This window comes from Epinephelus fuscoguttatus, linkage group LG20, assembly GCF_011397635.1.
Source record: "Epinephelus fuscoguttatus linkage group LG20, E.fuscoguttatus.final_Chr_v1".
NCBI classification, from domain to species: Eukaryota; Metazoa; Chordata; class Actinopteri; order Perciformes; family Serranidae; genus Epinephelus; species Epinephelus fuscoguttatus.
The window spans coordinates 12,470,046-12,492,984 of NC_064771.1; the positions used below are offsets into that span (position 1 = coordinate 12,470,046).

Here is a 22,939-nt window from a genome sequence, read left to right on the forward strand (position 1 = left end):
TTAATTTGTAACCCTGCCAGCTAGTTCTGGGTGGGACTGTGACAGGAAATTTAACACCAAATAGCTTTTCAGGTAACACTTAAAGCAAGGACAGAGGTGTCCTGCGCTTGTTTTCACTCTTTTCCCAATGAAATAAAACATTACACTACCTGGAAATGAGCCGACCTGCTGGCCCGAGAGATGTTTCTGCCGCTTCGTTACAAACCGCAAATGACTTGAGGAGGCGACATCATTTGAGTGGAAAGAGAGGCACGATTTCTTTGAGAAAGTCAGCATTGCGCCATGCAGCGCTTACGCATGCAGCAATTGCTAAAAGCTTCACTGGGTAAGAGAAATTACTTGACTAAGGATATCAAATCCGAAATCTTTTTTATCTGAGTGCCAGTTTGCTTTGGTGAAGATGTAATCGTAAGCTAATGGCGACTGTTTTTTGTCTCATTCGTCTAAAGGAAAGCTGAAAGCTAATCCTGTCTCTGTTCCTGATTGTGGTGCCAAGAAAACACTCTTAAAAGTGGAATTCCTCTTAAAAAAGATCATTGGAAATTTTTTGCTAATAAGGCATGATTTTAACTAGAGCTTGGGATGGGGCCTGATCAGCGGGAGAGTCGGCTGTGGAGAGTTGGGATGGTAAAGGTAGAGAATAGATTGAGAGAGGGAAGAATGAAAAGGAGAAAGAGAAGAAGAGTAGATGAAGAAGGCAAGAATCATGTTGTTGCACACTAGGAGTCTTCAGCTCCTCAAGGCTGTACTTAAACTAAATGATGCTAATGCTTGCCAATTAAACATACTGCTAACGTACCTAAAAACCAGGCAGCCTGCGAAGAACTAGTTTTTATTCCTCTTGTATCATATGCCAGTGATTTACAAGGTGCCCATCAACAATAGTGAAGTGGAAACCAGAACACGTTTGAACATTAAGACTGACTTTGCTAAATGTGTCAGGGAGATTTAAAACATCCTGGAAGTACTTTCTGTACTCAGTGACCTTCTCATCTTCTCTCCACATTTGACCAAACATCTTATCTGGGGCTTTTTAATATAAAAGCACCCTGCATTAAAACTAAGCCACGTGCCTGATATGAGAAGAGGAGAGATTTTTTACCATCTCACACACACGAACACATCAGGAAACACTCCTATCGAGCTACAAGGATGTGTCTGGGTGCGAGCTGCGGTTCTGCTTTTTATCCAATTTATGGCGTCTAATATGAAGCAGGTGTGAGCTGGCTCAGTGGGATGGAGACAGGCCAGCCGAGGTGTTAGCCAGCACAGGAACGCCAGGAGTGAATGAGACAGAGAGACAGATGGAGGAAGGGATGACGGGATGAGTAATGGATACACATGACTGAAGCATTTTCAGACTGGACATAATAAAAGACTTTTATATATATATATTTACCCTGTTTACACTTGGATTTAAAATGCATCTTGTCAAGAGTGGACAGCACTAAATACAGCTGTTAACAACTACCAAGATGCATTGTGATGCGATCACTCAAACCACTTGCCAAAGTGGTCTGGGATACACTTGACCTATTTTTTGTAGTGTAAACGCTTTTGTATCCTGATGTGTCTCCCACAAGAGTTATTTCTGAATTCGAAAAATGATGCCAGTGTGGAAGTGCCTTAAACCTTCATTCTTTCTAATGGCCAGCAGGGGGTGACTTCAATAGTTGTAAAAAGAAGACTGATTGTATAGTCTACGAGAAAGATAATGACCCTACTTGGCCCTCACTTGATTTATTACCTCAGTAAACACTGAGTTTTGGTCTCAATCACTAGTTTCAAATCTTCTTCAATATATCATGATGTTTATTTAGTAAATCATGGCCCCATTTAGAGTAAAATAGACGATAAAGAAGGGTATGCTACCACAGCAGTGTACTCAGGTTCTCAGTCAGATCCATCCACCCTCTTGTCTGATAATGGTCACTTCTGGCCCCCCAAAAATCAAGATGGCGATGGCATAAAACCCAAACTTGAAGCTTCAAAACAGGAGCCTGCAAACCATGTGCACTTCTTTTAAACAGTCGATGATCCCAGACAAGGAGGTAACGGGAAAACTGGTCATCAGTGCAGGATGTGGGGGTTGTTTTGGTGACATCACACCAACACTTTATTACTTGCCCATTTTACGACAAATTGGATGAAGTGTTGTGTGACCATCCATTGTTTGGCCCTTTGGATTCTGGTGACAGCGATATTTTAAGCTAACACAACTGCAAATATGACTGGGGAGAGTGTTAACGTAATGATTGTGTGCAGGGCCCTTTGACCTTCTAGCATAAGTAGGCAGCAACAAAATCTGAATGTAAGTGGTCCACTTGTGTTCATATCACCGAAATGCATTTGAAAACCAAGTGTACGCCAGGTCAGTGTTGGGTTGCGCTTTTTGTCCCTCTGAGATAAATATCTGCACCCACGCATGGATTTTTAGCTTACCACCTACAGTAGTGAGCTAACCCAGAAAGCCATGGAGCATTTCATACCGCATTATTTAGTGAAAAAACAAACCCTTCAAATCTAAAATCAGTGGTCCCGGCTGAAAATGAGAAGCCTGCTTTAGTATGCCGCTGTCTGAAGTCAAGGACTCATTGTTTTAACATTTCAACACCTTTATCCTTGTAAACTGCATATATGTTGTTTGGGAATGGAAAAGCAACAGTGAGGAGGGGGCAAAAAAAGAGCAATTTACTTTTAATCCAAGTTTCACAGTAAACTGAATAAAGCTTAGAAGAGGAGCAATATAAAAAAAGAGAAAAATATGAGAAAAACATGACTGATGAATGTAGATGGGAAGGAGGAAGAAAGGAGAAGGAGGGCCTACAGCTGTGGGTCATCACAGGTATAAATCACTGCAGGAGGGATGAACTGGAAGCGAAATATGTGGAACAGGGGAAGTGAGTTCCAGAGGGTGTGGATAAAAGCATTTAATGAAATGAAATACTGCTGAGGTACTCACATGATCCCCGGGCTGGGGTCTCATCAGGGAGACCTGGTCGTACCCGCGGCGAAACAGGGCCCAGATAGCATCCAGTTTACCCTGAACAGGACAAAGGAGAGGGGAGAGGTTTAACAGCTGGCTGCATTTGGACAACAAACTCTCCCACACTGCAATCTTAAACTTAATCAAATCCTATTAACACTGTTTCTACTGTATCAGCGAACATTTGGTCTGTGGTCCTCAGCAGTGTGCCTTTAAAGACAAGAGTCTGCAGGTTTTAATCCCAAACAAACACGGCAGCAGCTGATTCGACTGATTGGTTCTTTCCTCTCTGGTTGAAGCTGTGCTGATTAGTCACTTGGCCGTGTTTTGATTCATGTTTCTTTAATTTAAGACACATGAATCTTAATTCCCCGTGAATCCCTGCTGCCACAAGTAAAGCACTTATCAAAGTGGTTCTTTTCACAAATACAACGATCTGTCAGGGAACAAAGGACAAAACAGTTCAGCAACAGAGTCAAAGAGATTCTCCTTCATTACATAAGGTGTAACCCTTCATTCATGTGGTGTCGGAAAAATGAGTTTCCAACAGGGAAAATTCAGTGAACACCTTCTCAAGTTGGAGCAACAACTTGGAAAGTCACCATGATGACTCTGATAGCTGATGTCATATAAGCAGAAACATGGTGGATGAAAGTAAATGTTCGGTTGATGGTAGGGCCTGGTATTGGTCTTCTACTCCTTCAAGGTATTGACCAAAATAACCCAGCACCAAGAAGCAGCAAAATATCTCCAGTCAAATGATGCCTGCATTTAATCCTTTTTGCGCCAACGGTCTGGTGAAGTCAAGCGGTGTATATTTTTTTATCAATTTACATAATGCACCAAAATTTGTACATATCCCACCTAATTACGAGCCAGTAAATCATGCACAGGCCACGTCTTTGGAAAGACTGCGATCATGTGACCAGTGCACTGACGAGAATAAAGATGGAAGCAGTCTCATAAGAAGGCAGGTTAAGGTGGCAGATGGCTTACAAAACACCAGACTTTCCCCTGGAGACTGGTGTTCAGAACTGTGTGAACTTGGGGTGAACCTTGAGTCATTTTAAGGTACCTTGTCACCATGTTTCTTTTTCTAAACATAACCTACATAACTTTATGAATTTGTGGGATGTCATACAAACCTTTGTCCGAGGACACGTTGACTTGAGAGGAAGGTTCAAGTGTAGAAATACAGAGCTGCACAGGGAGCAATACAACCCAACACACAGTGACTGGTCAGTGTGTAAAGTCACTTTTTTCCTTCAGTTTCTGTTTCACTATGAACCACTGCATTGCTGTTTGGAGTCTGTGTCATAATCAAAATACAGCCTTTAAAGTTGTAAGGTAGCAGTGTGTAAGATAACAGTGAGTGCTGCTACTGTATGAAAGACCAGTGGTGCCGTACAGAGCTCTATTGTAGTGTACGATTAAAGCACAAACAGCCCTGACGCCAAGTCCAATAATGGCTCTCTGTCTGGAGAATATGTTACATTACTTTGGTTATGTGTGCACGTTGACAGTTGCTGGACTTTGTGCTTATGCAACTAATTATACACAAATATGTCCTGAGCAGGCTTTATTCCTCTCTGCTGTCTTGTGAAAACTTTGCAGCTCCTCTCGTGGTGCTTTTCATGTTTTAACTTCAGTTGAAGGAGTTCAGGCTTCTCTGTGGGTTGAGAATATTCTACCACTCGCAGTTATTTGAAACTCGCCGGGCAAGAGCTCAAAAACGCACAGTGGTCAAACTGTAAACAAGGCGGATTTTTGAGTTCCTGAAAAGCTGACATTTTGTTGCAGGGCAGCAAGGATGCACTGAGATGTGTTCTGAAGCTGTATGTGAGAACTCAAATGTCCGAATGAAGTTGACTGCACATTAAACAGACTTTACCCTGCCAGCTCCCTGGTACAAAGTCAGACTGAACTCATGTGTGAATGAAGCAGGTGACTGTCCAGAGAATTCACAAAACACTACGATTTCTGCACCTTACGTTTTACATCATGTCCTTCCTCATGCATGCTCTACCCAGGCGCCACCCCTCACCTAAACCAAACTGACTATTACCAGTAGGGTACACAGACAATCTCCTGTTGTAAGGTAACTCTGTGTGAAAGGGGAACTCTGGAAAAAGCCTGTACTTGATTCTCCCGTATTGTCCTGAGTTACAAAAAACTGCTCGCGACTGTGCTTACCCTGATGGGCGAGTACCACTTCCGGCTCTGAGGCGGCTTCTTGTTGTGAGGTTTCTTAGGTTTGGGCTCAAAGGGCTCGTACTCCTGCTCTGGCATCTTCACCACAGCGTTCTTTGGCTTTTCCAGCTTAGCCCCCTCCTCAGTCGAGCCCTTCCCTCCCCAGCGCACCTGCAGACAGTGGACAGTACATGAATATACTAGAAAATATAAGCAGTGGTCTAATTTCCGTTACTTTTTTGGGGGACTTGTCACCTCCATCCTCTTGATCCCTCCGATTCCTCTTCCTCCGTAATATGAGGCATCCACAGTGGGCCACTTCTTCTTGGGCATGCCATCTTCATCATCTGAACTCTCCTAAATCACAAATAATTACACAAAAGTAGTCTTTTTCCACTACTAAATACTTTCTAATCTTGTTAAGGTTACTGTGTGGTTGCTTTTTAAAACTGTACTATACAAATCAGACACATTTTTCCTCAGAAGTGGTGGGTAAGTATGTGTGCGTTTTGACTCACAGGCTCAGGAGGAGGTGGAGGAGGTGGTTCTTTAATCACCTGTGGAACAATAAGAGACATTAATCACATCTCAGAGGACCTCCTGAGAGTCTTTATGTTTCTTTTCAAAAAGGACCCCCAAGGTGCTTATTGGCCCTCTGGAGTTCAGACAAACCTCTTTGAAGCTCTCAATAACTGTAATTTAAGTGTTGCTGTTTAAAACTGACCCCTGCCTGAGTGTAGTTTACATTTTCTTACCACAGTGCAGCAGAGAGGCCAGAACCACCACAGGAAGAGCAGGGCCAGCAGCAGGAACAACACCAGCAGGGTGATGAGGAGAATGGTGCCGTCAAACTGGAGAGTAAACACATGCTACATCAGCAACATTGCTACTGTACAGAGAAGACATTCCCACACTGCTGGCCTGTAAGTCGTAGTAGCTCTGCCGATTAATCTGCTGATTATTTTTTTAATTGATCAATTAGTTATTTGGCCTATAAAACATCAGAGAAGGTTGAAAGATGTCAGTAGGTTTTTCCCAAATCCCAAGACGAAGTCCCAAAATGTCTTGTTTTGTCCAAAACCCAAAGATTTCAGTCATAGGGGAGTAAAGAGACCAGAAGATATTTACATTTAAGAAGCTGGAATCTGACAATTTTTCCTTAAAAAAATGATTCAAACTGATTAATTGATTATCAGATTAGTGTGCAATCAATTTGATAGCTGACAATTAATCGATTAATTGTTACAACTCTAAGTGTTAGTCGAGGGAAAGAGAAGATATTTTCAAAAAGTAAGTGCAGTGTTAATAGTTACAGTAACAGAAGTAGAGGTGGGACTAAAGAGTAGCAGAGGATGTCACACACCCGGTAATAATGCTAGTAGTATTTTCCTCATCACTTCTGTCACTGTAAATATTCATGTTTTTGTTTTTCTCGATGACAGTGGTTAGTGTAAGCTGTGATCCCTGAATGAATCCATCAGTTGCTCACTTTAAGCGAGGCAGGCGTCCATGAGCCAAACGTGGTTCCCATTACGGACCACAGATGAGGATCACATGTGGTTACACTTTCCCCCTATCTATCTCGTGGCAAAGACGGGGGATTTATCTCTTCTCAGCAGTGGGGTCCGTCGTCACTGGGACCTAATTATTATTTCCTCAGAAGTTTCTCAATCAGCAAGTTCTCTATAACTTTCAACAGCTGACAGGCAGAATTTGTGAATGGTTTTGCGAACTGCAGATAGTGACCACATCTGCGTCTTGTAACTCTTGCACATACAATGCGTGTGTTTTTGCAGGCTATATGGGCACATTTTGTGGACTACAAAGGCTTAAACTGCTCAAAGTGGCACAGTGGGAGGATTTGGGGAGGGGTTTGTTTCACTCCTGATTTATCCATAGACTTTAGCATGCATGTTGTTTATTGCTCCAGGCCTACCCATCACAAGTTAGCAACTTGTCGTGCCTCCTTGAGCCTGGTGTGACTTCAGCCTATATGGTTTAGTTTAGTGGCGAGAAGCGGCTAATTGCAATGGTATGTCTAATTGAGCCCTGTATATCATGAACCACAACACAGCAGTCTGAATTCACAGTGTTTTCATGGCTATGATGTCACATGGACTGAGGGAGAACGGCTTCAAAGAGCATGTTTCTTTTTGGCTGGGTGGGAATCTGCTGTGGCTCCGGCCCATATGCTCCAACATACGTGTTTTATTTTGTTAAATTGCTTTAAATTGTCTTAAATTGCATCTTGTTTAATTTTGGTTTGTAGGGAATGAAGCTCCACCCGGCTTCACGCTGACTCAGTTATATACTTTCACACACCTGGGAGGATTAACATGGAGGTCCTCCAACTGCGGGGTAAAGCTTTGCACAAGGGTACTTCAAGGACAGACTACTTGTCTTTCACTTTCACAACCCAAATCTTGAGACTTGAAGCGGCAGTCTCACGGTCATGAACCTTCTTCTCTAACCTTTTGTCTCCTGCCCCCCTGGGGGCTTCAGAGTCTTTTTTGGGTGGATTGCTACTATACGCCCCTGTGGTTTGGCTCCCGAAAAAAAGAGGGAAAATAACAAAATTGAGAAAGGGAAGATGAAAGAGATAACGGGGAGTAAAGAGACTGACTGCAGAGAATAAAATAACAAACTTCTAGGAAAAGGGACAAAGTTGGAGAGGACAGAAGAAGCAGAAGGAAGAAGGGTGGAAACCACATGCAATACACAAAGTAATGGGAAACCCCTTTTATCACGTTACAAAACACACAAAATAACAAGAGTAAACCTATAATTGTAAATCTTAAGCCATATTAACTCCAAATTAAAACAGTACTTCTCACACTGCATGATGTTTTTTGCATTACTGTACTATAATGCACCTCCAAGAGGAACTGTAGAGAAAAACAAGTTCTATCTGTTTCAGCCATCAGACATGTTTATGAATGCTTGTAAAATTGCAAGAGTTTTAATTTATAAATTTAATTTTAATTAAATACTGAGTAATAAGATCCAACTGAACCACACTCTGAATAATCTTTAATACTAATGTAGGCCAGATGGGGCCTATTATGCTTCTCCTTATTTTCTGTCATAAAAATTATGTTACAATTTCAGATGTTCATATTAAACGTGCCCAAAGTTTTAAATAATGAGGTAAACATATGTAAACCTCAGGCCTTTGACTGTTCTGAATACTCTGTTCTCAACTGTTTTATCTACTCTCACAACCAGCTGATGTCAGCTCCTGACAGATTTCTTTACATGGCAATCTGCTCCAGGCACGCTACAACAAGTGGTTACATTACATACACTGCTACATGTAGCTACATGCTAACATAAGGGAAACATGTAATCTTGGTTGCCAGTGCTGTTAATATCTTCCCAATTTCAGATCGTATTCTTGCTTGTAATCAGTTATTCAGACTTCAGCCCAGTTGTCAGAAGAAAATGTTGGAAATTGTACATTTCTGCACACCAGGAATACATTATGTTTGGACATTTCACTCATATCATATCAGTGTTTGTTAAGGGATGTAGCATACTAGCTGATCAGACACTATACGAGACCAACAAACAACAAAACCACTAATGATTTATCGACCTGTCACTGTTTTTCCCTCAGGGATAGTGCCATGAACAGCGGTTGTTTTGTTACCAAGACATCGCTGCATTTCCAACTGGGATTTTGGCCTTTAAACTGGGGGTTGTAAGCCAAAACATGATTTTTTTTTCCCTAACCATAACCAAGTGGTTTTTGGTTACACTTTAACCACAGCAATGGTTATATCTAACATTTCAACGTATCTGCTACATAAGAACGTGCCAATGTACAGTAACATATCTGTAATTTACAGAAATGTACAACACCAACATTTTTTCTGGCGACTGGGTTGGAAGATATTGGTTTACAAGCTTTTATTGGTGATTATTATCATGATTAAAAAATGCAGCTATTTCTGTTACAGTCATTCCCTGGTTGTAATGCAGAGACACCGAGATGCAGAAGACCCGGAAATGTTGATGAATCCAAAATACAAGGATAAACCTGAAAATGAATATTGTGGGTCCACTTTGAATGTATTAACAGATTTATAAAAACTGCCACTTACACACTCTGTGGTGGTGATGTGCACGTTGCTGCTGATGAAGGACAGACCGTCGTTCATGCTCACTTGGAGATAAATCACCCTGAAACAAAACAACAGACATATTCAGGGCAGGTCAGTACTGTTTCGTCATGTTGGGATGTAACAATAAAAACAAGCATGTTTGAAGCAGTTTATTTAGTCTGAAACATTTCCTCCTCAACCTCCATTTGTTTGACCAGGATGATGTCACTTGAACTTGGGTTCACACCAAATAACGTCACCAAACCGCCTGCAAACTGTGAGGTAGTTTGTTAGAAGTCAGAATGTAATTTGAACCAACAGGAAACAACCACAGAACACAAGGGACTATGAGAGGTAGAACAAAGAGACGTCTAGACTAATAATCAGATTCAGTTATTTTTTCAAAGGCTGCTGGACTCAGATTGGTGTTCTCTCTCAGCTGCCAAAATCTCCAACCTGGCAGAAGAACATGTTACCAAAACTGTGCCCAATAAATGAGCTACTCAGTGAGTCCAGTGGCTGTTGTTTACGAGCCCTGTTTCACATGTAATTGAGTTTTCCACTGTGGCTGAAATCCAAAGGAGAATAAACAAACTGTAGGTGTGATCGTGTGACCTACTGAGCTGCACAGCAGGCACACGAGCCAAAGTAGGACAGATGAACTTCAACGAAATGGAAAAAAAAAAAAACAACACAACCTGCTCGTTCAGATTTTGTTTTTATGGTTCTGGCCGAGTTGTGTATTTTTCCAAGACATGACACCATACTAATTTCACTCTCAGAAATGAGAACAATCTCTGCTACAGTCTGTGATCTCCACTTGGTGCTACAAAATCACTTCCTTTCATGGAATGTAAAATACACCAAAGTACAACTTCTTTCCTCTCATACATAAGGGATAAACTCCTTGTCAAAACATGTCTTTGCCCGTCCTCCAGTCCAAACTCCTCTCCTAGCCTTCGAAGATTTTTGGAACAGAGTGAGTCTTTCTTGATGGTCTGAAGGATCCCTTCCTCCTCTGAGTGGGGAAAAACAATTCTGAGAATTTCACGTGACCTCCAGTGGCCTTCTTGGAGCCTGTTCTCGTTAAGATCTTCAAAACATGTGGATAAAAGGTATGCATCTAAAAAAAACACCCCCTGCTCTTAGTCAGTTGAGGACCAGGTGGATGTGAGAGAGGTCTGGCAAATGGAAAGCAGGTCATTGACCGATAAACCTGTCTTTACTCTGACTCAGTGAGCTGTCTGTCTGGTTTAAACAAAAGGAGGGGGGAAAGAGAGAAGAGCTCGGTTGGAGGGTGAAGTTCATGATCAACAGCAGACGGGCCTTGTTGACAATAAACAGCTGGGCTCTAAGGGACTGAAACTTCAAAACAGTCTAAGAGCCAAAGAAAGAGCAGTTTCTGTTAATGTTTTTGTTGTATCTCTGAGTGGTTCAATGCATTAGTGTGAGCAGGTAAAAGATGTGACCACCTACATACAGCACAGTATGGCCATATGTACCTGGATGAAAAACATCCCTTAAATCAGTGGTTCCCAGTTGGTGGGTTGCTGTCCAAAAGTGGGTCCCAACACAAGCGTTTCACAAACATGTCAAGTTTGTCAAACACACATTTCATTTTAAAGTGCAGTGAATTTCCAGCTCACAGCATTTATTTTAAGTGTCGTTTCCTGCTGTAGAGTGAGTAACTAAGCAGCTACTTGACAGAGACAACAAACTAGCACGATTACATGGCCAAATGCAAGTATGATGCTGAACTGTGTGGACCTTGAAGTGATGACTAAGGAGAAACCTGGACCCTGTGGTTGGACCAGCTAGAATCCACTGCCTTAAATTTAAGTTAGGGTTTAAGTTTAGGCAACTAAAACGTGGGTGCTAAGATCAGACAACTACGGATACAGTTTGGTATAAATGGCATACATAAAATAGTAGTGAAATAGCACTGGAAAGCATTTCATGACAAATTTTAGGTTCTATAAAGGGGGCCTATTATGGTTTTCACTATAGTGTCAAATAATGAGGCAAACTTATGTAAAGTTGATCCCTGTAAGCAAAAACCTCAAACCTCATTCTGTTCCTGTTTCTTTATTCTTTCATGAGAAAATCACGTTAGCTTGTGACAAATTTCTGTATATGGTCATCTACTCCAGTCACACTACTGCCGGTGTTAACATTACATACACTGCTACATGTAGCTACATGCTAACGTCAGGGAAACAAGTAATCTTAGTTGCTGACATTGTTAATTTCTCCCCAATTTCGGATCATATTCCTGCTGTAACATGTCTGAATGTATTTAGTAGCTTGTATTGGTGATTTTTTGCAGCATAAAGTTCAGCTATACTCCATTTCAGTCATTCCTCAGGTGCAATAATGGTGCAGAGGCAGCAACAGTGCAGATGCGGAAGACCTGGTAATGCTGACCAATCAGAGCAGACTGGCCTTTTTTCAGGAGGGGGGCTTTAAGAGACAGGTCCTGTAACAGATTGTCTCAGACAGAGGGTGAATGCAGATGTTCCAGCACAGACAGTATGAGGTAAACAAATGTTTTTCAAACATAATAGCATGTAAACATGTTCTAGTTGGAACCCAAAATACAAGTATGAACCTTAAAAGGAGCACAATAGGCCCCCTTTAATACCAACGCAGCATTATTTGACAACCACGGTGGACCTTAATATCTATTCATGGGTGTAGCTTAAAGCATGAGGCTAGTGTTACTCTCTATTTGTCTTACTGTCGACAAATCACATGAAAGGCCCAAAACCAAAAGTATGTTAGTTTGTCTCCCAATAACCGTCTAACCTCTCTACTCTGTCTCTTCAAGACATGATTATTTAAATTTGGGTCACACATGTATTGTTTTGTTTTTAGAGATCTTGGCTGTCATGTTATAGCAAAACTTGCTCAAACAGGAGTAAATACAGCATCTGTCTGGGGCTGTTTTTAGTGGCGGATTAATACAGATTTGGTTCTCTAGTGAATATTTCTGTCAGGTGAATGCGGGATTGAGTCAAAATAAACTACAGCATTCTTTGTAACAAAGAAACATGTTTCATGAGGACAACAATGGAGCTTTGTGACAATATGATATAACAAGCTCTGGCTACACAGGCAATAAAACACTGCCAGCCTTATAATTAAATCTTTTACTGGATATATTTCTGTCAGAAGAATGCCCAGAGACCTGGAACAGAAGAGAGGAAAGAGCCAGAGACAACTGACCAGTGTGAATTTGAGGATGTGGAGGAAATAAAGTAGTTAGGAGGAAATGTTAGTTGTTGAGCACCCTGTCTGACTGCTGTTAGGCGCGGAAGTAAAACAGACAGGGCCGGCCGTCCAGTCATGAACACACACAGACACACTTACAAGGGACATAGCAGACACAACACTAGAGTTCGTCTTAGGCGGTGTGAATCAGCCCAGCTTTAAAAACAAATCTACATTAAAAGACTTTAACAAGTAGTGTGACATTTTTACTTTGTGTGTTCTTCTGTATAACCGGTGACATAATGTCGTATCCAGAGAGGCAGAGAGACGAATTTCTATACACAATCTATGTGACAACAGACCAGAATGCAGCGCAGCAGTGATAAAGGTTGGGGTTTTAAACACATCTGTCAGAGATAAATCAGTTTCATGACAGAATGGCTGTTAATTAGTGAAAAACTAACTTTCCGAGTCTAGGTATTAATGGATCAAACACTCTCTGAAGGTTTTCCACCCTGCCGAGAGTCATGCTGCATACAAATATATGACCACACACACATGAAAGACCGGGCTAGCTGCTACATGGCTTTGATCAGCCAGAGTAGACTGTTGAAAGAGAGTGAAAGACTGACAGGGGATGAAAGAAAGTTTCTGTGTGACAGAGACAAATAAAAGACAGATACAGACAGAAAATGAACAGACGGCCAGAAAAAAGAGGGGTGGGTGAGGGGGCTGGAAACAACCAGCAAGGCACAGCAGACGGTGAAAAGAGCCACCGTGGCACCAAAATTAAAGACAAGAGGTAGAGAGAAAGGGAAGGGGGAGGAGAAAAAAGATAAGTGTGGGATTGGAGAGTCAAGGGGTTAAGTGTTAAGGGGATGGAAAGTTTGAGAGAACTAAGGCAAGATTAGAAAATACATACAAAGGCAAATCCGGCTTAATGGGACGTTTAATTGAAGCGAAGGCACACGATGTACCCTCAGTTTTACGACCTTTCTGCTAAGGTATCGATTAAAACTTCAGTCATCAGTCCAGGTTGTTTAAATCTCTCCTCACTGCCGTTAAAATCATATTCTCTCTCTTTCCACACCACTGACAGGTCAAATAATACATGTAAATTATAACTTCTGTGGGAGACTATGATGAAGTTATTTGTATTATAATTATAGAAGTATACTATGACCATCACAAATACCATTACAAGTCAAGAAACAGTGTGAAAAGAGGGTCTTATATGGGCCAACAGGCCTTCTCCTCCCCTCTTTGTCTAGCCATGCAGTTTAAAGTCTTTAACCACCGTCCACTGAACCTTGTCCTCTGTGGCCTGTTGTACTTTTCTTCCCATAAAGACTTAGGTTAGAGAGGTTTGTGGATTGTTGATCTTGGAATGTGCTTGAGCTCTAAAAAGAGAGCACAGCCAGCTGATGAAGAGCGACTCTGGCCGCCGCTCGGGTTGCACCAAAAAGTTGTGTGACTGTCATTTGGTAAACGCTGGAGTATACCAACCCAGGCTGTCTGAGATTTCACATCCCGCCGCCTCTGTCTTTTACTCCAGTGAGCCAGAGAGCACTGAAGTGATTGAAACACACTGTCTTTTTAATGCGTGTGTCCACAGACCTGATCCTTAACTAACAAATACAATCCACTGTAATCAGATCTACTTAACTAAGTCTGAAGCCAGCAGTGCACTTCAGCTCAGGTCAAAATGTGTGTTTTCTCACAGGCAAAATGCCTGGTTACTAAACAAAGGAGCACTACATTTGGGTATAATAAGAACAGAAAATATTATACAGTCCCATTAAAGTTTGATTTGAGACCTGGTATCAGGCTCTTAAATGCACAAGTTTTCTCAACAATCATTCAAAGTACATGTACCAAGTGACAAAACAGTACAGGTACTTAGGCACAGGCACTGTATTGACTTGTATATGGTACACTGGGACATTGTTGTGTATTAAACAGTAGTTTGAAAGCCTTTAATTTGATTTTTTTTCTAGCCAATTTAGGGCACCATAACAAGCTTTAAACACAACATGGACATATTATCATCTTACTAAGTTGCTAAGTCCAATCCAGACCAAAAATTCACAACGAAACCACCTCAACACCACACTAGAACACTTTAGAAAGTTCCAGAGGTGTGCACTGGCCCTTCTGGCTGATGGTGTCACCTGTGACACAGCTTGTCAAGTCACCAGTGTTTGTTTTTACAACGTAAGGCATGTCACCTATTTCAACAGCCAGTCAGCTTGTGGCAAAGTCAGCTGGTCAAGTCAGTTACAAACTGTCAGCAGACGGTGTGTTCATTCACTGTGGCATTCTCTGACAACAGCTTCCCGTTCTACTGACCCTGAGTCTGTGCCATGTACGTGCCAAAGCCGAAAGTTGGAACAGTAGTGTAAAGAGTCATTGCTATGCAGACGATACACTATCTTAACTAATGGCATTGGTTTAAACTGACTGGTTTCAGAACATCCCAGGCTGGCACACTGTGAGGAGTTGTAAGCTCATCTTGATACAAATCTTTGGTCTGAACAGGGTTTTGTTGCGAACATGCTGCTGCTGGACAGGTAGCACACAGTGTGCTTTTAGAACTTTTATTGCAGAAAACAGCTTCATGCTGCAGCTGTAAATGACTGATATGAGCAGTGAGACTGAACCAAAACAGTACAGCTGTGGGTCATAAAACTAAAACAATGAGATGAAAAATGCTAAAATGCCCTATAAAGCTGGGACGAGCTACAAAGCTGGCTGATAATCCTCTGTGGGTTTGTCACTAGAAACTGCCCCTATTACATTATACATACAAATTCTGATCTGAAGTCAATGAAGAACAAAGAAACAACAGATAAAATCTCAAATACTAATGATTAAGCAAGTCACTTTGGATTTGTACCTTTCTAGTCTTGACTTATTTGGTGTCTATGTAAGCCAAAAACCAAAAGTCTCCAGTTGTTTTCAGTGCTGTGTTCTAATTCGGGACAGAAGCAGGACAAATGCATGAAGGCTTTACCACTGCATGTGCTGGCACGGCTACAGAGCCCCTTATATTTTGCTAAGCTGCTCTGGGATCTAGAAAAGAGGAATGTGGCCACGGATGGGGATCGTAAAAGGAGCTAATGTATGGCAGGCCTCTTATGGTCTGTGCCAGTACACACGTGTATGCATACATGTGTCTCTCTGTGTTTGAGGCAAGGAATGTGATCTAAGATGCGTGTGAAATCATAAAAGAGAGGCACCTACTTCCCAACTTCATCGATGACAGGAGCTGGACACAGTAAGAATGTGTTTTCTACACGCGCCGGCTTTTCATCTAGGAGGCAAGGACAACACGAATAAATGCAAAAATGACTCCTTTATTTATTATTGTAAACTATAGACACTCTGATAAAACAGATACTAAGACTGAAAATGACCCAAACAGAGGCTGATATAAACTGTTTCAAACAAGTTGGCTTTACATGAAAGAACAAGTGTAGGTGTACTCACTGACTGTAACAGTGTCGTTGATTTTGAAGCTGCAGAGCACCTGGTTGATGTTCCTGGCGTGGAGAAAACCGTTTCCTCTCACCACCACTTGGAAAGACTCTGGTCACACAACACAGATTGACATTTTTACGATCTCTGGCAAGCAAGATGATATTCTACACTGTATGTATTAAACATAATGCTCATTTCCACAACCGCAGTTAGATTTCACACCCAGCATGGTTACACGGGCAATATTTAAACTGTGAATGGCTTCCTACATTAATTCAGTGTATTTGTCTGTATAAGGACAGTGACAGTTGAGCTAGGATATTGGCTCCAGTCCTCAAATCAGCATGGTCACACTGCAAGCTTTAGTGCTTTATGATTATAATCCTTTTTTAAAAGTGGCCAATATCAGCTCACGGTGTGAACCGGTCATGGTCCTGAACTGACCCACATGCTCAAAAGAGCAATAACAAAGAAGTCAATCACAACACGCTGAAGTAAACATGGAGACCACTGAAGTCAGTGTACAGCTTCATTTATAAGTTAATGTGTAGCGGAGGCCAGCAGAATGATGAGGAGATAATAAAAAAGACAAAGAGAAAGAGAGCTAAATGTTTAAATATTGCTCTTTGTGCAATAACGGTGTGTGTGGATGTGGAGTCAGAGCCAGGAGTGCTGGGATTGTGACGTGAATGGCTTCTCTAAAACAAATTTCAGCCAAAATTTCAGGATGTCAAGGGCTACTTTTAACTACATCTGTCAGCACCTCTTTACAAGACTCTTGCGGCAACACACTCAGTTCAGGCAATCCATCTGTAAGTGATGTAAAAGACACATGAATTCGGATATGGTTGTTCAGACTGAGAGCGCAATGCAAAGAAATTAAACCTGTATCTGATTTTAGGACTATAACAGATTTGAAGAGGACAGAGTCCCAGTCATTTGCGGCATTCACACAGATATAAATAAAATAAATCTAAGTCACATATGAACAAAAAAAAAAATCAGATTTGGGCGACTTTTTCCTGTAGTCTGAACATAGCTTAAGAATCTTAGTGTGGTTCATTTGAAAACACAATGAATGCAGAAAATGGCACTAAAATGTGTGTTTCATTCATTTGTCATGTTTTTTTTTAAAATACTTAGTGTAAATGTGCATGTACAGTAAATGGGCTTCTATGTATTTAACTTCAAATATTGCAATGTTGCCTGTAACACGGAAAATACTCAGCTATAAATACATGAAGATAAGACTGAACTGAACATTCCTCACGGCAGGCCAGCAACTGCTATTCAGTCTCAAGAGTAATATTTTATCTCATAAAGAGCGAAAGCAATTCAATAAAAAAACAAACGCAGATGTAAGAAGCTGTAAAAGTCCCTCTGCTCTTGCCAGAAGTGTTTAATCAAATTTTATCTTTTCATTTGTGCCTTTTAATGTCCATTTAATGTTCCTTTAACTGTCATAATCTTTCTCTTGGCTGGACACTAAAGGATTTTGTCCATTTTACATTTCAGCTGGAGCCAATATCACCACCGCTGCTCTCTCACGGCCAGTCCTTTTAATGACACCCTATAATATTATCCCCAAAGCACGACCCTGTCCCCATAGGTTTCCTGAGTGACCTGGATGCCCATATATGGTCATTTTTCAGCCTGGGATTGTCATTACTGGAGTGAGGGAAGGGGAGACGGGGCACCCAGCCAGAAATTAATACAGTTCAAGAAATGATGGGAGGCTGGCACCGGTGTGGGTGACACAGCAGAGACGCAGTGTGTTTGTGTGTGTGTATGTGTGTGCATGCGTGTGTGTGTGTGTGTGTGTTTCTAACTCCCCACCTCCTGCACACACACTGGAGGGCTCAGCTGCCAAAATCTCAATGCAGGACTTCTTGATGATCTGGAGGGGAAATGAAGACAGCAATTATTTTTTTGTACACATATACTAATGCTGGAAGTAACAGACAGGTTTATCAAATTTAAAGAAATACTTTCCCCCCAAATGATTATGACTATATCAAGTATTCACCCCATGTTACATTGAATTTCTTAAGAAAACTTTTTTCCGCACATGCCTGGGTGAGTGAAGAATCCAAACAAAATTCTTAGGGAATTTAAGTTATAGGGGGCCGTGTTAAATAACAGCAAAACGATATCAAAATATCCGTTTACAAACTCTCACACAATTCTTGCAGTTTTTCGCTACAACCTTACTATTTAAAACTGAACTGAAAGTGAAGCTCATCTGCGCGCTCTCTAAGCCAGACTCCACTGACAAAAACAGTAATTTTACAGTAATGACCACAGGAGCTGCAGGTCTACCACTGCCTCGCTCAGTTAGTTAGTTTTGTGTGATTTTGGTGTTTTAATGGGTTTATTGGATTCACCAATGTCACACAATAACACAAAACACTAATCACAGCAGTGGTAAACCAGCAGCTCCAGTGTTCACTGAGGTAAACTTACTGTAATTATCAATGGAGCCTGGCTTTGAAGAGATGGAGAAGTATCACTTTCAGTTCTGTTTTAAACACTAAGGTTTTAGCAAAAATGTATGTGTTTGGGAAGTACTAAGCATACAACTGGGATTATGAGAGCTGGATGATACTGCACGAGTTGTGTTTGAGTTTGTAAATACAGGTTTTTGGATTCTTTGTTTACTGGAGGCATGAGAGAAAAGTTTTCTTTGAATTCATTGTAACATGGGCTGAATAATTCAAATCTAAATGGTCATTTGGGGTTGAGGTATTCTTTTAGCAAGCTCAATAAACATGTTCTAGAGTTCTCTAAGAATTAAGTAATTTCCTTAATCATATGCTATGACTGTGCATCCATCTATACTGTGCTTATTTTGACAACTATGGTCACATCAGTATGCTCCACTATAATGTTGTAAAGTAGTAAATCTGTAATATTATAATTGTAAACTGCATGTGCTGTGTGAGATTGGGAAGCCTAAAAGCAAAGGAACAGCAACTGCAGGGGGTGGAGCTTATTAGAGGATGTTATGACAGAAAAACTTTATGCTAACAGACTAACAGAGAAACTGATGAAAATATTAGCTTCTCTCATTTTGCAAGTTGCAGTTGCCTCACTCTGCCCGTACTGTACTCTCTGAATATGTGCATGTGTTTCATGAGCCCAGTGTACACAGAGACTTACAGTTCTGCCTGGTGCATATAAAAAACAGTGTTTATGTACTGTTAGAGTTGAATCTTCATCCAAAACAGCAACAGTTGGCTATAAATCAGTGTTACATTTTAACTCTAGCATATTGCAAACCAGTTTAGAGACTGGATGGCTGATGAAGAACAAGGTTTCCTGTTTATTCATACTAGACTGTTTTCTAAAGTCAGTCCCGACACCCAAGGGAGTAATAAAAGGTCATTGTACCAACGCAAGACAGTCTCAGGATAAATACACGAATGTGGACGTCCGCTGTTTGTGAGCTTCAGCTACAGGAATGCTCCCCTGCACAGAGAAGAGTTTATTTACCGAATCAATGACTCCCCGGAGGGCGTGGAAGCCGCCCAACACAGGAAACACGTGCTCGATGGTGTCTGCAATGGTGGCCAGCTATAGAGAGAGAGGGAGGTAGAGATGGAGATGTGGATGGAGGAAAAAGGGGAAAAGATTTAAGCAACTACATTAAATAACTCACAAAAAAGATTAATGAACAATTAACTGGGTAAGTACATTGTGGAAAATTGTGTTCTCTGTAACTGTGGTTATGGTTAGACATGACATTGAGTGGCTGATGTTTCATAGCCGGCTGAAATCGACCTCAAATGCACTGGTGACATAATTTTAGACGTTCCAGGATAGGAAGATCCTAACAATGAGTCTCCATGAAGAACTGCTTACACACACTGTAAAACCAGGAAATCCTATTCACAGTAATGATCACATTTAATCCACAGTCAGGTAATAGACCCATTTACAACCAATCAAATGGAGCTCATATTAAACATGAGGGAGACCACGTCTGGTTACTGACGTGAGACTAGCCCTCAAGTGGCCTCATATATCTTTCACATTAAATACAGGAACCTGAATCATCCTCCCATCATCATGTTGAAGCTAGCTGTTGAGTATTATTGAAGTTACAGACGTTTCTCCAGTCCAGCTTTGTGTGTTGGCATCCTTAAGAGGCAGCTCGGGGTTAAAATTTACTTGGACTGGTTTTCAGGAAATTTTAAATTATGGGTTAGCCAAATTGCACAGGGGCCACTGAATACGCACTATGCAACATGAAAGTAACAGCTTTTCCACAAGTCTGGATTCCTGAGCACATGTGGTACAGTACATGTATGGTGCTGTCTTTATTGCAAACCAGATATATAACTCTTAGGGGATATAAGTGCAAAGCTACCATATGCAGCGCAGCAGATTTATTACACTGGCATTACCTGAGTCTCATTGAAGTCTTTGACACCAACGCAGTAAACAATAGCTCCAAGAGACCTGGCTCTCTCTGCCTGTGGGAAGACACAAGCAATAAAGCCATTAAGTTCCAGAAAACTGGGATTCAAGCAATGAAAGTATGATCTGTCTCCAGAGATAGAACTGCAGCAGGTTTGGGCTGAGTCCGAAATTCCATACTGGCATGCTATTTAGTAGGCTCAAACAGTATGTGAGATTATTTAGCATGTCACAAACCTTAGTATGATACCACCAGTATGTGAATTGCATATTATTTGTGGTGAAATATTACAGTATGCAAATACTAGACACTACACCAGCATAAATACCCAACAATGCAATGCAGCAGTGAGAACAATGTTCAAAACAGGGTACAGCGACCAGGGCAACTCTGCAACATCAGTAAGTCATTATTACTTAAAGAGATGAATAACTTTTGCTGGTATCGCGTTTAGTTGTCTGGCAAATGAAAATATCAGCAACCAAAATGTTTGGTGGGAAATCTACCAAATACATAAATAAATTAATTCATAGTATATTAAATAGCCTAATAATGTATGTTCTATAAGTTATGTTACCAAGTCACCCTTAATATAAACTTTAATTATGCAGACCAGATTTTAGGATTTTAATTATGGATCTATTTTTCCACCAAAGCCATACAGAGTGTAGAGTGTGCCTCTTCAGAGCATACGCCACATCCATAGGTCTTCCTCTTAATGTTCTTGGTAAAGTTAGGTGACGGCATCACGGATCAAGCTCTCCAGGAAGACCACCAACACACCAAGGGTCTCCTATTTGAACAGCCTGAAGATGTGCTTCACTCCGCCATGGCGAGCCAGACGGTGAATAGTGGGCTTGATTTATGGTGACGCTTGGTGCACCAAGTCCTTTTGCTCCTTTGCCTCTGCCACTAAACCAGTCACTCTGTTGAATAGACTGCTTCTTCATTTAGCTAACTTTATAAGTTATTTAATTTGAATAGTTTTATTGCTGTTTTAATGTAGGCTATTATATGGCTATTTAAATTATATGTCCCGTAGTTTATCTATATGGCTGGAATTCTGGAATATTAGCAGCCATATTGGCCATCAAAAAAAAAAAAAAAGTCTAGCATAAACCCTGGTCACAAGTCTGCTGACTGATGTGCAATTTGAGGAACACAATATGAAGCATTGTGCTTGGGGTATCATTACAGACAAATGACACAGTACATGATTATTGAGCTTCGTTTTGGGTATAACGTGGTTTGGGCTTTTTGTTAGCCATGCTGGCTCCAGGGATGTCAGTCGGTCACTCCACCACTTTGACCCAGATTTGACCCAGACTCAGCTGATGTTAGCATTTAGCTGACATATCATTATCTGTGCCTGTGAAATGATGTTAAATGACAGCCAAAATAAAGTTACTCCTACAGATGTGATAAAAAACGTAAACTACCAAGATTCATCATGCATGCAGATGCCAGTTGAGCTGACGAGTTACCATGGCTTCATGTCTCCAATTGGTACGAGGCTCTCAGGAAGTGGCAGGTGATTACAACTCAAGTATGAACAATAGTTCACATATTGGGTATGTAGTGCATAGTTTGTGATTTTAGGTGCAACGTTTTTGTTGGTACCTCTTGTTGCGCAGTGATGAGCTGATGTTCCTGCAGCTCTCCGTCTGTCAGCGCAATAATAACACTGGCGGTGCCTGGAAGAAACATACAGTAATGCTATAACTTCAACATAATTCATTACTTAGCCTGAAGTAAGTTGTTATACAAATGGGTTATATGATGCTTACCAAAGTTCTCCCTGTAAATCTGCTCATTTGCCTTTAAATAAGGAGACATCATGCACAAAAAGTCAGGAAATACCGAGGTTTGGCATTTAAATTTGCAGTTCAATGCACTTTGAGTTGCTCTTTGTTTGACTCTCAGTGTAAAATAACACAAAAAGGAGGCATCACAACAAAGGCTTACCCTCTGCAACCCAAGGTGCATGAATGTGTCTCCACCAGGAATCTCTCTCTTCAGAGCGTTTAGCCCCTTTCTGATGTCCACTCTGCAGAGAAGGAGGAGAAGATGAGAGTTGGTTTGGATGGGGGAACATGTAAACTGCTGTTTTGTCTTGTGTGCCATCTCTTATAATTAGAAGAGTGCACGTTACATTACCTGTGCCTGTGTACCACAAGCTACACCCATGGGATGTAGACCGCCTCTTTTTTATTCTAACTAATCCATCTCCCTGCAGTTCTTGTGTTTTTCCCTGTTTTCCCATCAATTAGCACTATAGTTGCTCTCAACTGTGTAAATTTTTATGTCTCTGTCCTTCACAAATGTTTTTCACCCGATTCTGTTTCATTGTTTTCACTGGAGCACTTATGCAGACTTCTGTTGGAAGTGGAGACACAGTTTTCCGTGATACTTTCTCACACAAAAATAACACTGAGTTTTTTGCAGCAACAGTCACACGGTGACACGGGCCAATTTTCAGCTTCATGTCAGTTCAGAGGACATCTGCTTTCACTCTGGTGCAACAGTTTGAGTTTATTTTACTGCTGATTG

General features: G+C 41.1%; 1 protein-coding gene across 1 annotated transcript in view; it reads right to left on the bottom strand.

Annotated features, from left to right (window-relative positions):
- The window catches only part of antxr1c (ANTXR cell adhesion molecule 1c), a 51,742-nt gene that overhangs the window by 10,664 nt on the left and 18,139 nt on the right, over positions 1-22,939 (bottom strand). The window contains 14 exon segments of the mRNA XM_049563435.1: positions 2,963-3,043; positions 5,180-5,347; positions 5,432-5,533; positions 5,695-5,733; positions 5,932-6,027; positions 9,280-9,358; positions 15,733-15,802; positions 15,979-16,077; positions 17,806-17,866; positions 19,462-19,542; positions 20,376-20,444; positions 22,010-22,083; positions 22,177-22,207; positions 22,355-22,436. Coding sequence (XP_049419392.1) covers positions 2,963-3,043; positions 5,180-5,347; positions 5,432-5,533; positions 5,695-5,733; positions 5,932-6,027; positions 9,280-9,358; positions 15,733-15,802; positions 15,979-16,077; positions 17,806-17,866; positions 19,462-19,542; positions 20,376-20,444; positions 22,010-22,083; positions 22,177-22,207; positions 22,355-22,436 — 1,132 coding nt within the window.